The sequence below is a fragment of the Trametes versicolor genome, assembly GCF_000271585.1.
Source record: "Trametes versicolor FP-101664 SS1 unplaced genomic scaffold TRAVEscaffold_2, whole genome shotgun sequence".
NCBI lineage: Eukaryota > Fungi > Basidiomycota > Agaricomycetes > Polyporales > Polyporaceae > Trametes > Trametes versicolor.
Genome location: NW_007360322.1, coordinates 205841 through 224421, shown reverse-complemented (window position 1 = coordinate 224421; position 18581 = coordinate 205841). Strand labels below are relative to the sequence as shown.

At 59.5% G+C, this 18581-nt stretch overlaps 7 protein-coding genes across 7 annotated transcripts; 1 reads left to right on the top strand and 6 right to left on the bottom strand.

The window, feature by feature from the left end:
* Window positions 1–957: 957 nt before the first annotated feature.
* Window positions 958–2737, top strand: TRAVEDRAFT_42821 (uncharacterized protein; the record flags this gene model as incomplete). The annotated part of the gene is made up of 4 exons (XM_008035511.1): window positions 958–978; window positions 1033–1072; window positions 1516–2355; window positions 2424–2737. 4 exons carry the CDS (start codon window positions 958–960, stop codon window positions 2735–2737), a joined length of 1215 nt encoding a protein of 404 aa, XP_008033702.1.
* A 1081-nt stretch (window positions 2738–3818) lies between these two features.
* TRAVEDRAFT_33928 (uncharacterized protein) lies at window positions 3819–4268 on the bottom strand (the record flags this gene model as incomplete). Its single annotated transcript, XM_008035434.1, has 3 exons — window positions 3819–3918; window positions 3987–4204; window positions 4260–4268. 3 exons carry the CDS (start codon window positions 4266–4268, stop codon window positions 3819–3821), a joined length of 327 nt encoding a protein of 108 aa, XP_008033625.1.
* Window positions 4269–7364: 3096 nt separating this feature from the next.
* TRAVEDRAFT_113688 (uncharacterized protein) lies at window positions 7365–8447 on the bottom strand (the record flags this gene model as incomplete). Its single annotated transcript, XM_008035854.1, has 1 exon — window positions 7365–8447. One exon carries the CDS (start codon window positions 8445–8447, stop codon window positions 7365–7367), a length of 1083 nt encoding a protein of 360 aa, XP_008034045.1.
* TRAVEDRAFT_113508 (RNase H) lies at window positions 8430–9206 on the bottom strand (the record flags this gene model as incomplete). Its single annotated transcript, XM_008035853.1, has 1 exon — window positions 8430–9206. A coding segment is annotated over one exon (777 nt), but the record flags the coding sequence as incomplete, so codon positions are not given.
* A 261-nt stretch (window positions 9207–9467) lies between these two features.
* On the bottom strand, window positions 9468–10043 carry TRAVEDRAFT_83054 (uncharacterized protein; the record flags this gene model as incomplete). Its single annotated transcript, XM_008035852.1, has 1 exon — window positions 9468–10043. A coding segment is annotated over one exon (576 nt), but the record flags the coding sequence as incomplete, so codon positions are not given.
* Window positions 10044–11095: 1052 nt separating this feature from the next.
* On the bottom strand, window positions 11096–12101 carry TRAVEDRAFT_33927 (DNase I-like protein; the record flags this gene model as incomplete). The annotated part of the gene is made up of 2 exons (XM_008035433.1): window positions 11096–11167; window positions 11190–12101. 2 exons carry the CDS (start codon window positions 12099–12101, stop codon window positions 11096–11098), a joined length of 984 nt encoding a protein of 327 aa, XP_008033624.1.
* Window positions 12102–13240: 1139 nt separating this feature from the next.
* On the bottom strand, window positions 13241–17545 carry TRAVEDRAFT_17146 (uncharacterized protein; the record flags this gene model as incomplete). The annotated part of the gene is made up of 4 exons (XM_008035245.1): window positions 13241–13319; window positions 13578–13724; window positions 13981–17198; window positions 17429–17545. 4 exons carry the CDS (start codon window positions 17543–17545, stop codon window positions 13241–13243), a joined length of 3561 nt encoding a protein of 1186 aa, XP_008033436.1.
* Window positions 17546–18581: the final 1036 nt, after the last annotated feature.

Genomic DNA, 18581 nt, shown 5'->3' with positions numbered 1-18581 from the left:
CGCCGCCGGTCATCCCATCCGCACTGTCAAGATCACGGACCAACCTTGGCGGCTTGACGCTATCTTCTCTCGCCTGCTCATCCCGGCTCATGTCCCTGCAGTCAAGGCCCCACCTCTGACATGATCGAGGGCTGCGGTGACTCCTCATACCGGACCAAGCGCCGACGTCACCCGAGCAAGGTTGGTGCGTAGCGATATCAGCGGCGCGAACGATGCGGTCACTCGCGCCTACCTAGCGGAGTACGAGGAGAACGGTCAAAGCCCCCGCCGCGATCGGGACACACAAGGAGAGATACTACGTGACCCGGAAGGCAAGGTGGCAGCATCGCGGAGCTCGAGCGAGATCCATCCTGCGCGTCCGGCCCCCGTCTGCCCCCCGATGCCCATCCCGCTTATACGTGGCTCTACCTACCACATCGCTCGTCTGTGGCGGCGGAGGGACTGTAGGGACGCTCAGATGCAACGAACTGAAGGTGCTACCCATGCAGGAGGTGGAAAGTAACCAGTGAGTGTTCTGTGGCTTGATTCCGAATGCAGACGGCGGGGCTGATACATGTTTGCAGTCGGACGGCCGCTACGACCTTTGGGGCGATGTTTCTCGTCGAGCCAGATCGGGTAACGTGGCAGGGACCAGACGTCTATCTCGATGGAAGCGGGGGTCCCCCAAGACAAGGCTTGGGAAATCCCAGTTAGGCCTGGGATCTGTGATTGCCCCAGCGCTGCCGTCGAGGAACTCCCTCCCAGGGAACATGCGCGCATACCCCTCGGCACAACGACGGCGCTCGCACCCGCGCGTCTCGACTCCAACTGCGTCTGTCACACCACAACGCGACCGGTGCCTACGCTCCGGCTTCCGACTCGTCGATTGTCCACCTCCCGATCCCTCTGCCTCCGGGCACGGATCCGCACTTCAAGATCGACGGCGTTGTAGGAATGCGGGTACCTGCCCGCGCCATCATGGGTGCGACCTTGGGCACGGTATGCACCCTATCCCGTATATGCGCGCTTTCCTTCACTGATGCGTACCCACAGGTCATAGGCCCAGCACCAATGGCGAAGGCGCCCGAGGAGGGTAGGTTCATCCTCTGACTCCGGTTCGAAGCTGGCAGAATAAGTTTACACCGCCATAAAATTGCGGATTCGTAGCACAATTTCAATTTGATGGATCATTTTCTTGACCAATATTGTGCTTGTGTGACGACGTTGTGATTCAGAGATCCTGGGAGTATTTTCGACCTGTGGCAAATGTCAGGCAAATATTGCCCCCAAAGGACATTGAGTGTGTTCCGATGTTCTCGGAGTGCGTTTGATGAGGGCGCTTAGTCGCTCTTCTCCCCAACGTTGGACCTTGACGGCGTCAACCTGTGCCAGTGTCACTCTGAGCAAAAACGTCGCGTCTGACACTCAAGCTACTCGGCCGACCCCTTTGAACACTTGCAGTCTTATAGGTATTCCATTGTTCTTGTAAGCAATCAGTACTTAAGATCATTTACTAACTACGTCCATCGCTGGCAGATTATCGTCCTCACGACTTGATGACCGTCCTCGGCGTTCGGCATACCGTCTCGTGCACGGCATCTGCTCTGCAAAAGACAGCTCGTGCTATCGCTACGGGAAGCAGAATACACAAACATCGGACCAAATCGACACGCTCTAGCCTGGAACAAACCCCAAGGGCATCAAGTTCCACGCTAGACTCGAACTTGGACACCGGCCGTGGCAGTAGAGATCGCTGGGCAAGCCTTTACGAGCCTCCACTGAAGATATCCACGCTTGTTCAATCGCGCCTCACCCGCGATGATTTCCTCGTGCTGAGCAACAGAAAGATTGGGCTCGTTCGCGCATACCCCGAGATGTTTGCAAACAATCATACCCACTTAAACCTCCATCCCTCCGGCATGGACTACCTGATTTTCCCGGAGCACGCTCGCGGATTCCTCTACTACTACCTCCCGCCCAACGGCCCGGCGCTTTCCGGACAGCTGCGGTTCCGCGTGACCGGGAAGAACGACCCCGCTCTGTTCTCCTCCGGCGAGGACCTCCTCCGCTCCGACCACCTCCCATGGCGTACTCCCATCGTCCCCATATCCTTCCGGAAGTCCTACCAGGCGCTGCAGCGCCGCCTCCTCGACGACGGGCTCGTGTCAGAAGATTTGCTGCGCGTCGCGTCCAGCCTGCCGCCCGACGCGAAGATGATCAACGTGGGCTCCACGCGCATGGTGCACGCGTTCGGCCAGCCGTTCCTCCTCAACTTTGGCCAGACCAACCAGTACTTCTACCTGGTGGGCGCGGGTACTATAATTCGTGCGAGCCCTACAATCTCGCGTCTTGTCCCAGGGAGGCCGTTGATGAGAGGTACGCCCTGCGTTGATCCCCGGCATATATCTTACGCTGCTACTGACTGAATTTCTGACACTATTCAGGATCTGCGCTCTGCTGCTTCGAGAAGTCGACGCGCCCCGAGCACGCCGGGCGCCGTGTCGTGGTCTGCCGCGTCGTACGCATTCTGGAGCCGTTGGAGGCGATCGGGCTCACCCCTGTCCCGGACGAGCTTGTTCCGCGCGAGGGCGAGCTCATACGGACGTGTTTTGCGGACGGGTATTTTAGCAGGGGATGGACATTCGATGTGGACCGCCTCCTGGCGCTGAGGCCAGATACGCGCGGTGGCAAGTTCGGGGCTGGTCTTGACCTGCTCTACGACAACGAGGCGCGCGCGGGAGGGCCTGTGGGCTGGTAACTCGAATTTATGCCGCCGCGAGTGTATGATTTCTCCTTCTTTGCGGTTGGCCCAATAAGTTGACTTGCATGTATTAGGTAGAGGGTCCTCCGGCGCTTACGCAAGGACGTACGATAGTTAAGCGGCGCGCTGGTGCACCTCAAGGCTACCGGAAGAAGCGATTGCAGCTTATCTGAGCCACGGCGTACTATGAGACAGCCATAACAATGCGATATTTTTTTATCTATCTTTCGGAATCCTCCTCAAACGGTGTGTGGCATACCGTAGGTATAGTAGGGGATTGGCTATACTGCTAAGTATGTTCATACATTTAGATATATGCTACTCTTACACACTCGATTGAAACATTCTTTGATGATACTTTATATCACATCTCTTTCATTCAACGAAAACCGCCGGCGGCGGCGGCGGATACAGGTGCTGGCACATGGCGCATGCGACGCATCCCTCCTATGCATACGCTTCCTAGGGTAACGCCATGAGCACAAGGATCAATCTATTCGGGAGTAAACGTTTCCATACCTGGGGACGGTATACAAACACCTTTCAGCTAGTCGAGTTCCTCAGGCTCACCACTTGAAGAAGCAGCGGGCGTCCAGAGCGGCATCGCGCGGAGTCACGCATCCATTTTCGGAGTCGTCCTCGCCGCGTTTGCGAGTCCACAGCGTGCGCCAGACCGGAGGAAGAAGAGCGTCTACTACCTCGTCCTCACCACGCTTGCGGGTCCAAAGCGTACGCCAGACGGGGGGAAGAATTGCCGGTTCAGCACCATCGGCCTTCTCGGTACTCGCAGAGTCCAAAGAGTCCGTCTAAACCGGGAGTTTCAGTACGTCTATGAGACATATCAATACGGCGAAACTGGCCTCGGTTTCCTCGATCTCGCGCTTGGCGAAGATACTCGGAGCAAAGGTACGGGCCGCACGGTCATACGGCTAAAGCGAGGGCGGTCCATCCATCAGTACTGCGGTATGTAGCATTCAGGAGGTTGGTAACATACAGGGGCAATGGCGATGTACGGTGCGCCACCCTCCGCGCCGGTGGCGTCCCGGAAGTGAGTGAGATGCCCGCAATGCGAGCAGCCTTACACGTCGTGGCCGAGTTTCTTCGGAGAGTTCCCCAGCTTGAGGGACTCGACGATGAATCCGGGCGAGTGGACGCCGCGCGCGAGCGCTGTGAATACCCTGGTACAACGCAGCGCGTCAGTACCATCGCCGGAACTTGACGCGTCCCAGTCGCAGACGCCGCTTACCAGTCCACAAACTCTGTCTGCTTCCCGCAGACGGAGCAGTGGCGCGGAGGGCCCGTCACCTTGGTGGCAACGAGTCCGACGTCAAGATACTCGGGCCCGAGGAGCTCAACGATGCGGTCTTCCTCGTCTGGGGTGATGCGCATCGTGTACTCCGGGCCGTTGTCGAGCACGTCCTGTTGGAACTGCGCTATGCCTGTCGCCGTCGACCTCGCGGACGTCTAACACGACGATCAGTAAGCACCTGGGTCGTCGAGTATGGCAAAGAGGGCTCACAGCGACCATGGCGGTGAGTACATAGAAGAGAAGAGAGTAAAACCCGGTGTTGCGGATGCCAATCATCGTGCCGGTGATGAGCTCGAATATAGAGAGGTTGTCGAAGTACTCGGGTCGGTTGGTCCCTTGGGGTGCCTTTCGCTCCTGCTGGCTTTTATAACGACGTCTGCACCCGTGCACAGGTGTCTATTTACTATCCTACCTCGGCCGTCTCGGGACCATAGGCGGTTGAACTCGGGGAACGTGTGAACAGCACATGAGGTCGCAATGTCGGTGATCCTGTCATCTCATCGACAAAATTAGCGGGGTTGCGTCAATGTAGAGAAAGCAGGACACAGATTGGACTGACGCTACCAGGAAACTGAGAATGCCGAGTGCGCTATGACGGCAACTTCACAATAGCATCTGAAAGACAAACTCGGTGGCGTCGGTCGGATTGAACCTGGACTACGCAGGTATTGGAAACTCACTGATATCGGGTGACGATAGATGTACTGCCCAGGCAGGGCACGAGCGGGTGTTTGCTCGTGGACAGGCTATATGTCAGGTACCTGTATTCAGAGTTCAGTACGCTCAGCAGTCTGATGACGCCCATGAAGAGATGGCGAACACCGAAGTAGCCCGATGGTGTAATATAATTACACCGAAGTCAAGAATGACGCACAACCAGTGACGAATAATGAGGCTCAGTCTACCATGATGTACAGTCATGGCAGACCCAAGATCCTACTGCTCGGATCAGCCGAATCTAGGGTATGGGCATACAACATCAGTCTGCTCACCTGGTCATGGATCGAGCAAAAAAAACCAGATAAACCTTACAACGGTGGCGTTAGATGGTGTATCCGACTCAACTGACCGCCGTCGTCTCTTGTTCCTGCTGTGCGCGGCAGTGGCAGCGGGCGGGCCTGACTGTATTGCATCGTGAGAGTCCAGCTGTGATGAGCTCTTAGTAAGGTTGCTTATCGCCTACAGCTGGAGCACGTCAGGGTCGGATGTTGGTCTGTACCACCACCATGTTGTACCTTCCACTGGCCGCATTTTCGAGGTCGGGGCACAACAAACGGATGTTACGGAAGCGCCGGAACCGACTGTCACGCCTTTCTTCAAAAGGTAATACAGGCGTCTACGCCGCCTCGGGCTTGCTCTGGCTTGCTATGGACTCTCATGTCGACACTAGGTGCATGCCGATGATCTCTCCGGCGGCGGAAAACGGTCATACTCCAAGTGACGACCCTTTTAAGTCCAGTATGTGGGCCTTTTCGCGAACTGGTGCCACTCGAACAGGTTGCCGACGACCTGGCAAACTTTTGATTTTAGTCCATTCTCGACAAAAGCGTAACTAGTGTTTGCTGCACTGGACACTTATACAACACACAGACACATTGGCGTTCGGCTTCAACATCTCCGAAGAGCCCCGCAGAGCCCCGAGGTGTGCATGTCCAGCGTCACAGCCTGTCGTCGAGTAGAGTTTGGTTCCGAGTCATCTCTTCCGCCGGTGAGTCGGCATGACCGCCCGCCACGCCGTGCAATGCACTGATATAGCACTGTCGCTGATGCTATGCTTCAGCATCCCCAGATCATAATGAACGTGAACTACCCCAATGCAAAACCGGCCACATTGAGATGGTGCTCTAGCGAACAATGACTGTGCGCACCTGGCCATGACGTTCCGGACGGCTGGCGTCGATTTTCAAAGATGCACCCGTTGGACAAGCCTTCTACTAGGTGTAGCGGCGGCTAGGTAAGTATCGATCTATTCACTACACACGACATTACAAAGAAGTATAAACTCCCCGTTCTTGATCGGAGAACTTCGTAACGTGAAACGTTACGCCGCATGTTTAATCTGCCATTGACTGCGGCGCCGTACACAGTGTGGGTGATATTCTCCGACAGAAAGATGGCAAACGCCAAACATACTGATTGACCATACTGTTCAAATAGTGGGCTCCATCATGACAGTGTTACTGATCATCTTTTGCTCCTCACCAGAGTCCACCGAACTTCTGCCTGTGGCAACCGTACATTCCTGTCTGTCCGCCGCACACTTTTCTACACGCCCCCCTTGTTATGTTGACTGTCAGCACGTCTGCGAACTCAGCCGTTACCGCTCATTCGACTCTCGGACAGGCACACCTTGGAGCCGTCCGACACATCAAGGCGGATTCTTTTTTTCTGAGGGAGGCCGTGGTTCGTACGCAGACTCAGCGGTTCGACAATGTCCGCTTCACATATTTCAACACGGGGCCCAACTATTGTGGTGGGGTTGACCAGGATGATATCCTGGTGAGTACGCCGCTCTGAGTATGTTCATTCGGCTGATCAGTGAGTGCAGATTGTTCGATTGAGCCCATCGGTGAGCTATTACAAGACTCCCCGATGTTACGCTCGACACCTAATTGTAGTCGATCGTTCATCAGCAATGGAATGGGGGTACTCAGTGCAATACGTCTGTTACCCTGCAGTACCAAGGGGCATCCTTTGTTGCTCGGATTACCGGATTGGTATGTGTTTTATTGCGCGATTCGGAGCTTCTGTCACTTTCTAAACTTTGTTAATTCCCTGACACTACTTAGTGTCCCGGATGTCCCTCCGGAGACCTCGATCTATCTTCCGGCCTGTTCGAGCGACTATCTGGAGATCTCGACCTGGGTGAGGTCCAAGGCTCATGGACTTTCGGAAACGAACTGGCCCTCACCTCCGACATTTCCACCTCCTCTGTCGTTACGCCCTCCACATCCTCGTCGATGGCACCTTCTACAACTCTCACACCTACCGCAAACTCTTATTCCGCTACGAGTTCTCTCGCTATCAACATATCCCCGGAGACTACCGTGGCATCCTCTAGCCTCTCTGCCAGCAGCGACGTTCAAGGCAGTGCAAGACCAGTTTCAAGCTCATCTCTTTTTTTTTTTAGCGGTGCTCGTGCGGTGCGGCTCTCTGGGAGCCTTCCGCACGATAAGCGAGCTGCGTGGGACATGTCCACTTTGCTATGAGACAACCGCGCCGGCAGGAAATGCATTACGCACGCAGGCGGTGCTCAGGCGCCCCAGTGTGGGACTCTCCGCCTACCTAGCGCCTGCAGCGCTGTGCTGACAGTCGTTAGTCGGTAGGCGGCATACCCACTAAAACCTCCGGTATGTCTATCCAGTCAGTAGGAAGCTTCGACTCATTCTTCAGCGTGCCAGTCCAGGTGTCTACCACCGTCTCCGGTGGTACGTGCATTCTACCCGCCCTCGCCTTGGACATGAGCGCCCGGTCCATGCAGAAGCGCTTGTTGATCGTCCACAGCCAGCGGGCTCGTACCATGTCATCCGTGACGCGGTCCTCCCCCTGCCCCGCTCTTCCGATGACACGCTCGCATCGGAGCACCCACACTAGGTACGCTGTCTCCGTCAGGACGATTCTCGCGAGTCTTGTCGCTCCAGGACACAAGTCTCCGTTCTCGTCAGTTACAGTGTACGCATGGCCCCCGTGCGTGTGCGCTCGGGTTATGGGGAGGATCTCCAGGCCACGGCCCCGAAGCAGGGCGGCCGCCGCTCGCCAGGCAGCTCCTTGGCCAGCCGCAGAGCACTCTGACAGTATATGGTCAGACGTCTCAACAACCCCGCAAGCCGAGCAAGTTGCACGGTCCTCATACCCAGGTATGTTCGTCCAGTAGTTGCCGATCCTCAACGAGTCATGCAAGACCTTCCACAGGAAGTCTCGGACCTTTTTCGCGATGACATGACTTCTCAGCAAGGTCCAGAGCGCGGAAGGTGTCGGCGTGAGTCCCGCTGCATCTCTCAGTGCTGCCAAGACTTGCTCAGTTACCCTTACAGTCGCCCGGCGCTCCCCCGCAGGCTTCCACCCTCTGATTCCCTTGTAGGCTAGCTTTTGGGTAAGAGTCGGTAGGTACGCGCCCTCCACGCTGTACTTCTGGGGAGGGGGCAGATGCACCGGCCGGAGCTGTCTCTCCAGCAGCGCACCCGCACCCGCAAGGCGATCAGCCTCGTTGTTTCCTTTCGTCTTCGCGTGGCCTTTAACCCAGCGGAAGGTGGTGACTGCGGACCTCGAGCGCAGCAAGGCAACTACTTCCTTGATGACTGGTGCGTTTGCAACACCTATCCATCCGTCCCGTTCCCAGTTGTGCAGGTGCTTCGTCAGCCCGTCAACGACATACGTCGAGTCACTTACGACGTGCATGGGGGTGAACGGCGGCACCTTACGGTGCGCCACCGCGACAGCGTACATTTCAGCAACCTGGTTCGATTGCTCGTCGTAGGGCACACGGACACCCTCGTTTCTCCGGTCCCCGTCACCGAACCAGACGCCGCTTCCCGCCGCGGCATCCGCGGATCCGTTCTTCACGCAGGAGCCGTCCGTGAAGACTTCGACCTCCTCCCCCTGCACTTGGTAGGGCCTAGGAGGCCTTAGCGCGGGGGGGGTACCCGTTTCCCCACCGCGTACGAAGACCCGGAAAGCCGTTGCCAGTGGCGTTCCGTTTGCAACAGACGGGTTGAAGGCGATTCGATCATGCGCCGCGCGTGCGGTCTGATTCTGGCGGATACGTCTCCTAGTCAAGGTCAGACCGTCCGCGTTCGCAGGCCGGTTGGGCCTCCACAGGTCCTTCAGCTTTTCCACTAGTCTGGCCGCGGCAGCAGCACACCGGTGCGGGTTCGCGCAGGAGCGGACAGTCCTGTCCTCGACACACTCAGCGCATTCGCAAGAGGTGCGTGCGAGGTGCTCAGATCCCTCTCTCGTTACTCTGCTCGCCACAGTCTGACATTGTGCCGTTGTTATCACCCCGTGGTTTAGGCGGAGGCATTTCGCCGCCGCCGAGTTCGCCGCACATCGCCCATCCGTCTTGCCTATGTGGTACCAGATGGGGAGGGCCTGCCTGAGCAGCGTCGTCGGGTTGCGGACCGCGCATCGCGCCCCATACTTCTCCGCTGCCTTTACCATGCGTCTCAGGCTATCCGGGAGACCCGCCGAGATCCTCGTGCTGACCTTCCAGGTCTGTAGGAAGGTATTCACCCTCGCATTCGGCTGTGATCCCTTCGAGGCTGCCGCCACCGCTTTCGACATCAGGACATCCGCGACGAAAGCCCAGAGAGGTCGGTCGGCGTCGAGTTTGAGGTAGGACTTCAGCCACATCAGCTCGATCGCGTCGTTTCTCGCGCGGACATCAAGTAGGTTCAGTCCCCCCCTCGAGACGGGCTCGTACAGCTGTTCCCTCGAGATCCTCGGGTGGGCGTCCCCGCCCCACACAAAACGGGCCACAGTGCTCACAACACTTTTACATATGCTCTCCGGCATGCCTTGTGCCATCGTCAGGAATTGTGAGCGTCCCCCCACCTCCATGTTGACGATGAGCCGTCTCCCATTTAGGGAGGGCCTGCCTCTGCTCCACTTCTCGAGGTTTGATTTGATCTTCTCCAGTATGGGGCGCCACGGCGTGCTCTGATTTGCGCCGTTGCCAATCCACGCCCCCAGGGAGCGTATCGACGCGCCGTCCTTGACTATGTTAACCCCGCGCGAGATCTGCGAGGCGTCGGGGCGCAGTTTGCGCGTCGCAATCACCCCCGCCCTGTATTCCGCCGTTCCGATCGGTAAGATTTCCGTCTTCTCCACGTTGAAACGGGCTCTCGACGCTCTGCACCAGGTCGAGCATATCTCCTGGACATCCTCGTAGTCATCATCCTCGCTCAAGAACACGGTGGTGTCGTCCGCGAAGAGCTTCACGACAAGTCGCTCCGCAACGCCAGGTATGGGGAGGCCCCTCAGGGTAGACTTACGGAGGGCGCAGGCCAGAGGCTCGATAGCGAGGTTGAAGAGGAGGCAGGACATGGGGTCGCCCTGTCGAACCCCTCGTCTGATACTGAAAAGGGCACTCTTTATACCGTTTACAATCACGCAGCTCTCCGCCCCCCGGTACATGTTCTGCACGGTGCGGATGAGCTCGACCGGGAAGTTCAGGTGTGCCAGGGTGCTCCAGAGGTAATGGTGATCTATCTTGTCGTAGGCTTTCTCTTGATCAAGCGCGATAATGGCACCGTTGACCTCCTCCGCCTCCGCATAATCAATCATCATTTGCGACAGGCGGATGTGGTCGAAAATCCTTCGTCCGGGGACAAAGCCCGCTTGGTCTGGGTGTATCAGTAGCCCAGCCACATCCGCCAGCCTCGCCGCGATGACCTTGGACATCAGCTTGTAGTCCGTATTCAGGAGTGTGATCGGTCGGTAATTTCCAATCTCCCGCTTGTCCTTCTTGAGTTTGTATATAGGGCAGATCCACCCTTGCAGAAAGGTTGACTCAGCACAGACGCCATACGCCGCCACGTCGTTGAAGACCGCCGTGAGGGCACTCGCGATGTCCGCGCCTGGCTTGCCGCGTTTCGAGTCCATTTCGAACCAGCGGTGGTACTCCTTCCAGGTCTCTGTGGGTATGCCGTCTAGGCCCGGGGATTTGTTGCGCGCGGCCGCCTTAATGGCCTCGACAACTTCTTCCCTGCTGATACTTCTTCCAAGGTCGGCCCTGTGTCCCGGCTCCAAGACAGCGTCCGTGTGCTTCAGTGCCTCCTCGACGTACGCATCGTGATCATCCCCTTCCCCCAGAGCGTCGTCATCCTGGAGGCTGTCATAGAAACTCGATGCTATGCGGGCCATCGTTTTCGAGTGATTCGTGTACCGCGGTGGTCCCTCAGAGGGTTCGCGCATCACGCACATGACTTCCGAGGTGAGAGGTGTCGCGTTCGCGCGTGTCCAGTACCTGCTGATCGTCTCCGCTTGTGCCCAGTGCCTGGTCTCAACATCCTTTCTTCTCCATCCGAAACGCTTGCGCTCGAGGGCGGTCAGTTGCGCCTGCAATTTTGCTGCGTGCTGCACCGTCTCAGCGCTCGGCTGGGAAGCTTCCCCGCCGCTTTCTGCGGTATTGGTAGTCGCAACAAGCTCTGCTTTGAGCGCATCGATTTCCTTCTGTATTTTGGGCACTCTGACCTTCGCCCTCGCTCTCAGGAGGGCGGTCAGGTCTGCTTTGAACTTCTCATACAGCAGTTGCGGGTTCCGCTCGCACGTCCTGGTCCGGATTGCCGCTATGTCTGCAACGAGTTTCATGGCGAGCCCCTTCATTTGTTTGACTGTGTCCGTATCTGTTAGCAGGTGCGTGGGCATCACCCACCTCCCTCTGCCCACAAAGGGCGCCTTATAGTTCGCAACTTCAACGGTGACAAGGAGGTGGTCGGTTGGGATGCCCGGCTCTGTGATCGTCCACTCGTCACAGTCCCCCATCATCGCCCTGCGCACATAGATACGGTCAAGCCGCGATTGCGCCCCAGACGTTTCATGGAGGTAGGTAAACTGCTTGGAGGCCGGGTTCGCCGCCCTCCATCCATCACACACCGAAAGCCCCTGGCAGAGCTCCCTTAGCGCTTCACATTGACGCGCCGCATCGGATTTGGGGGGGAATCTGTCCGCCGCCTCCTCCACGACGTTGAAGTCCCCCAGCAGCAGGTCGATTCTCCCAAGATTCTCAGCGCGTAGTCTTTCCCAGAAAGCCGCGTTTTCATTCCGGTCGTTGGGTGCGTATACCGTTAGTATAGTCAGTACGCGGTCTTCTGACCAGGGGACAGACAGGAGGATAGCACGACCCGGGATCACGCAACGCGTGGTCGGTGTGCAGTTTTTCAGGATTTGCTTGTTTAGGACCGCGGTGACACCCCTTGCGCCAGTGCTGTTGCTTGGATCCGGCGAGTACTCTATGTGTAGGTGGCGGCCGAAAATCTGGCGCAGGGAGGATACGCGCTCCTCGTTGAGGTGTGCTTCCTGCAGTGCCAAGACTGCGATCCTCTGGTCTCGCATGGCCTGGTTCACTAGGAGCCATTTGCTCGATCCGTTTAGGGCGTGTTCTTCCCCGTATCCTTTCATGTTGAGGGACGCTATCTTAATCCTAGCGCGTGTTCGCACCTTCTTGCGTGGGCGGTCCTGCCGCCCTGGGTTCTCACTCGCCTCCGTCGACCCCCGCCCCGTCTCCGCCGCTTCAGCCTCATCCACTTGCTCTGCCCTTGGGCCCGCACCTGGCGGAGAAAGCGCAGGGTTTGAGGTTGAGGCTGACGCATGGGAGCTGCCGCCGTACTCGGTGCAACGGTCATCGACTCCGCGGTTGGCAGAAGGGCTCGCAGAGACTCGCGCCGCTCCGAGGCTCGAGGCCGATGCCGTACTGTATTCCGCGTGGTTTGGGTGGTTTGGTAGGTGGGTGGTGTTCGTGGTTGGTAGGTGTCCCGTGTCGCTTCAACCAACACGCACGGTAAGGGGACTTATACCGGTCCTCGCGGTCGGTTATGCACTCGGGTCAGGGCCTGACACCCGCGATTGTCAGTCTTAACCAGCCGGCTTCAGCTTCTCAGCACGGCACACCGAGACCTAAATAGGTCGCCGTTTAAGAGACACACGCAGGCTTTCCTGAGCTCAGGGAGCCAGTATATTTGGGCGCTGCGAGGACCTCATACCCGCGTATGCGCCGCTGCGGGGGGGTGCCGCACACACACAGGTACGCCACTCCAGTGGGACTTGTATGCATGTCCGGTCGGTCAAGCCGGGTACGCTCTTGATCACTTGTAGGTCTGTAACTAGCTGCGCATGGTTAGTAATACTCAGTGGGGTAGGCAGGACGCATCACGCGTCCAGTGCGCCACGGGCTTTTCAATATGTTCACGCGCCGCGCTGGGCAATGGGATGCGCTCCTTGGAGCCATTTTCATGTACATCCAGGGTGCGCCGGGCGTGCGCCGGGCCCGTGCAGCGAGCATGCGCACTATCCCATGCTCTCCGCCGCCTGCGCTACGTTCGCGCGGCCGATGAGGCACTCCGGGGAGCGCCGCAGGCTACGCTTCATGCTCATGCTGGAGTCCCGCCGCGCATGCACGCCATGGGCGTTGCAGCGCCGCGCGGGCGTGCCATTCATGGCGGCGACTTGCGTTCCCCAGTACACACCGCATTAACTCATTGCTCTCGTGCTTGGGTGCAGGTGTTGAGCTTCCACATTGGCGTGCATTTACCGTGGGCGGCGCCGCGGGTAGGCCTGAAAGGTGGTACAGGGAGCGCGCTCTTTGCGCGGGGACCCATCAATGGTGCATCTCGCGCTGCCGGAGGGCGGGCGCCGTTCAGGCCACCGGTCGCCCGCCACCCGCGTGTGCTAGCTGCATAGCATATTGCGAGTGTGTGCCTCAGCCATGCTTACGCTCGTGTGTCACGTACGACGTCTCATGCATACGCCATGCGGGTCTTTACCACCCCTCCGCCTCGTTTGTGTGCCGCAAGTCGCGCACACGTTGCTCACGGGGGCGCGTAGCTGCGGTTCTCGTTGCAGAGTGTGTCCGCAGTGTAGCGGCGCTGCGCAGTGTGCTTGGAGAGCTTATGGCAGTGGATGTCGAACACGTCCCGCTTCCAGAGGCCGCGCGCCGCACGCGTTCTCCGTCGCGGTCGCCTTGGGGCAGAGATGTACAGAGTCGTGATGATTAGTGGCTAGTACGGCAAAGAAACAGCGCAGCGCGTAAGTCGCGCGCGCAGTGCAAGACAGTATCGGAACCGTAGGGTATGTACGTTGCAGTTCAGCAGGACGGGGAGGGGCAGTGGTACTTTAGCGCGGGTCGCACCGGGCAGATATAGAATATACGGGCGAGTGCGGGTTCAAGACGGACATAGCGCGACAAGAGAGCGAGATATCAAGAGAGGGGCCTTACTTTGGGCCGTTTTGGGGGTACCCCTGCGACCGGCTGTGTTTGCGTCCACCCCGTCCTCCCCCTCCGCGGTACGGGCCGCCCCCGCGGCCGCGTCCCGCGTCGTATGGCTGATGCTGAGGGGGGGCGCCCTGGTGGCCGTGGTAGCCCCCGCCGTTCTCCCCAGCTTGCTCCATGTCGGCGTACTGGCCCGCCTGCGACACCCAGTGCGCCTGCATCTGCGGCTGATGCTGCAGCGGTTGCTGCGCGTACTGTCTCGGCTGCGCGGGCGGGACATAGCCCGCGGGGCCGTAGCGCGGCTGTTGCGCCCACTGGTTCGCCGCCATGTCGAAGCGCGGGGCGTCGAGGGCGTTGTACGACGGTGGAGGGCCATAGTCTCGACCCGGTTGGTCATATCCCATGGTCATGGGCGGGCCGTATCCTCCTCGCGAGTAGCCATACCCGTTTGCGCTGTCCTCAGGTGTGGGGTAAGACTCCTGCCCCTGCCTTGCCTGCACAGGAGGAGGTCCCGCGTGGCGAGGCAGGTGCGCGTCACGGTCGCGCTCTCGCTCACGCTTCGAGGGCGCGTGCGAATCACGCGGGTGTTGGGGAGGCTCCGTCGTACGGTCGCGCGTTTTGGGCCCGCGGCCCCGTGGACGCGCAGGTCCGTCGTCCCCTCTCGCGTCATCCTCCGACTGCGTCTGGTCGTCGCGCGTTGTTGCAGACGCGGTCGTGGACGACGACGCAGCGCGGTCCTTGCGCGGGGTACCTTTGGTGAGGCCCGATGCCGACGCATGCGCGGTCGCCGCCTTCTTCGCGCCGGTCTTGGTCTTCTTCGCCTTCACCGCGAGATCCCCAAGGTCTATGGTGCCGTTCCAGCCCGGGACGAGCACGGGGAAAGGGCAGTTGACGAGGTGGTGGTCGCCTGCGTGGCACCCGATGCAGCGGATCGGTCTGAGGACGGTCACCTTGCTATCCGGGTTCCCCAGGAAGGGTATGAGCGCCATTGCGTCCCTCCAATCCATCCACTTCTCGCATCGAGTTGTCGGAGGATCGCAGTAGACTGTAGCAGAGCGTACCGTCTCGCTTTTGTCAGCAATGATCCGAACGACAACGTCGGCGCTGTCCATGAGGCGGTTCGCAACTTCCATCGCGTCGACCTCGCCCGAGCTCTCCCAGTCCGACACGATCGCCTCCGCCGTGAGCGCAATCAACGTGCTAGATTTGAGATGCTGGAGAACGAGCTGCTTGATGATATCGTCGCTGACCTTGGGGAAGCCCCGGTAAGTGGCGAGGAAACGCCCGGGGGTCTGGCGTAGTTCGTGCATGTGCAGGGTGAGGAACGAGAAAGGCCAGACGCGTTGCTCGAAGAAACGATTCTTCGTGTCCGGGGTCATGTTGTACGCGAGCCAGAGTGTGGTGAAATCGATAGTTACTACTCGATTCTTAGGCTTCTGCGGTCGGACGATCTTGAAGTTCGAGTGGCCGGCGATGAGGGTCATGGTGTTCATGACGAGGGACTCGAGCGCGTCCGCTAGATCGTCGTCCTCCCCGAGGTCGGTTTGCATGTTCACTTCAAAACCAAAGGCGGTGTCGCTCTGCTCCTCCAGACGCGTGAGGAGCGTACTCTGGACGCCTCGTACGAGATCCAGCGGGTCTCGCTTGTGGTTCGGAGGGAAGTCGCCGAGCGGGGCGGGGAGGACACACACCCCCATCGCAAGCAGCTCGTGGACGCGTAGGCGGGGGAGAGTGGAGGGACGTTCAGCGCCAGAGGCCTTCGCCGGTAGGGTCCACCCTGAACCGTTCGCGTCCGCCGAGGGCGCAGCGTAGGCAGGGGGGGCACCTTGGGACACTAGCCCGCTCGTGCTTAGCTCCGGCTGCCATGTCGCGCCGAGAGATGGGCCGTCAACGTCCATCTGCTCGCCACATGAGCCGTTGAGCACTAGGCTATCCAGGAGCGACTGCTCTTGTTGCATTTGGATCGCCAGCGCCGTCGCTTGCTCCCTTTGCGTGTGGATGGCCTCGCGTGCGCGTTCTAGATCGCTAGCAGCAGCTCCAGTGAGGGGCGCGGTGCTCACCTCGCTGTTCTCTGCTCGACCTCCGTTTGCCGAACTCGGGGGCCTGTCCCGCGCGGCCGCATGCTGGAGCACATTGGCGTTGGGCAGCGCCGTGAGCTGTGCTGCGTGGGGGAGGGTGATTGGATGGACCGATAGTGTGACAGCGGGCGGGCCGGTGCAGGTAGATGCGTCGTTTGGCGTTACGTGGAAGGTCGCGGTGTAGCCCGCGTTGAGGAGATACTGCTGCACTTGCTCAGATTGCCACTTGTAGAGGGCCCCAGCGTCGCTCTCCGCCAACGCGCGGAGAGCAGCGTGTTGGGTTGAGGAGGTGGGCGTTGCTGAGGTTCTAACGGCATGGATAGAGTCGCGAAGAGTGGGAAGGGCAGAGGGGTTGGTGGCGGCGGCACTCGCGATCGCGGGCGCGTTTGACACGTATCCGTGTAGCCCTTTGCCCTGGAGAGCTGCGCGCATCACCCCGAGCGCCATCGCGTTCTGATCTCTGTGTGTCGCGCCGGCGCGCGCCTGAGCTGCCTGCGCGGACGTCGAGGTGAGTGTGAGCGCCATGGCCGGCGTGGGCACGAAAGTCAGGCCTGCCACGACTTCAGCGGGTCCAGCATGCTCAGGCGCAGGCGCAGGCGGGCGCACGGGCGCGAGGGCGAGTGCGGGTGCAGGTGCAAGGGCGAGTGCGGGCGCGGTCGCAGGCGTGGGCGCGGACGCGGGCACGCGCGCGTGCTCAGGCGCGGGCGCGGGCGTGGGCGCGATCGCAGGCGCACTTGCAAGCACTTGGGCGGGCGCGGGCGCGGGTGTAGGCGCAGCAGCGTACAGAGGGATACCCGCAGGCGCGACAGTCAGCTGGGGTGCGGTAGGAGCTGTCCATTCCCGTGCGGACGCGGCGTGTCCGGAGCCACCCGCGATGGGGAGCTGGGTGATCGGGTTTTGCAGGGCAGGGGTCTTCGCGGGTCTCCCCGCTACCTCCTTTCCCTTGACAGACGGGCCGGGGAGGGTGTGCTTCTTGATCGAGACAATGGGGAGGGGCGGGGAGTCTGACCGGTGTCTCTTGAGCGGTCTGGAGGGTTGAGCCGTGTTGCATGAGATCGGCGTGGTCGGGCCGTCATCCACTAGGTAGGCCTCGACTCCCTCACTCTCCGTCGGAGCCGCTGCCGTATCGCCCTGGGGGTGCGGCATCTGGTGGCCCAGATAGCCGGCCCCTCGCGGTGCCGGGGTGGGCGTGCGGTCAGCAGATCTCATCAGAGAGGCAAGCTGATGTTCTCCCGCGACACTCGGCGTTCCAAAGTGTTCTAAATTGGCCTTATGCATAGGTCGGTAAGGAGCGAGCGGGAGAAGGTGATCATTTTAGCGCATACCAGAGTGTACGTGCTTCCGATCATTTCATGCTCTTCGCCGCCGTCACTCACGTCACCGCCTTCCTCAGCTTCAATGCTGCTAACTCCGTTGAGTTGTATGTACGCCGTACCGCCGAATACATCGGGGATGCTAACAACAGTGCTCGGGAGGGGAGCCTCGTCGTCCATTGCGCGTGCAGCGTGGGTCAGCGATTTGGGGGAGGAGGGGATAGGGGAGTGGAGGGGCGGGATTGCCGCCCGCGCTTGGCTAGCTTTTAGATTCTTCCCGCTCTCGCTTCCATTTCTCCCTCGGTCGCCCCCCGGCCGTCCGCGGCCATTTTTGGCTGGCGCATGTCCAAAATGGGGATGCCCTCATCCCGTTCAGCACGCCGAGTGACAGGCTGCCCAGCGGTTGACACCGTGATGGCCTACTCTGCTCCTCACGCTCAGGCACGCTGTCTGCAGTTTGACAGAAACTTTCAGGTTTGCCCTTCGACATCGCCAACGTGCTGGCCGTCTCCCGCTGTGCGACGTGTGCGCGGCTCGAGGACAGATCGCGCTTCGGGCCGGGCGCGTGTTCTCCCGTTGTTTGTCCCTGGTGTGTCCGAGTGTGGCCGGTGTTACAACGGTCCGGGCGTCTCGGACATGGACTTTGATCGCACCTCGCCTATGCCTCACCTACGCCTCATGTTACTGATGTGGATGGACTACACGCGGATACGGTACAGCTACAGTATGGACACCATGAGGCAGCGCCTCATTGTTACGGTCCCGTAGGCAGCAGGCTTGCCTCCCCTAGTACGTACCGTTTCGGCCTGGCTTCTATGTATATTAGGACCCCTGGAGAGCTGAGGATGGTCCTCAGCTCGACCTGGTTATCTATCACCTTCACCCCTGAACTCGAGTCTCCTCTCCTGCCTGCTAGGCCCTTGCACCGGAACGTTACCACGACCCTCGAAGGTGTCGTCTTAACAGCCGGTGTGTTCACAGGTTCGCGCTATCCAGGCCCTCTGCAGGCCGGTGAGTCCTCCAGTCGACTCGGGAGCGATTCACACTCCGGTGCGTGTGCTTTGGCGTTGATTCGCCTGATGCTAAGTCATTTTGGGTCCATTCTAGGCCTAGTGCTTTTTGGATAGCGGGCGCAGGCTGCGGTGATATGGCGAGATCGTATGTTCCCGGGTGCCCATCTGTCTCATTCCATTTTACTCAACATGCCAGTGCACAG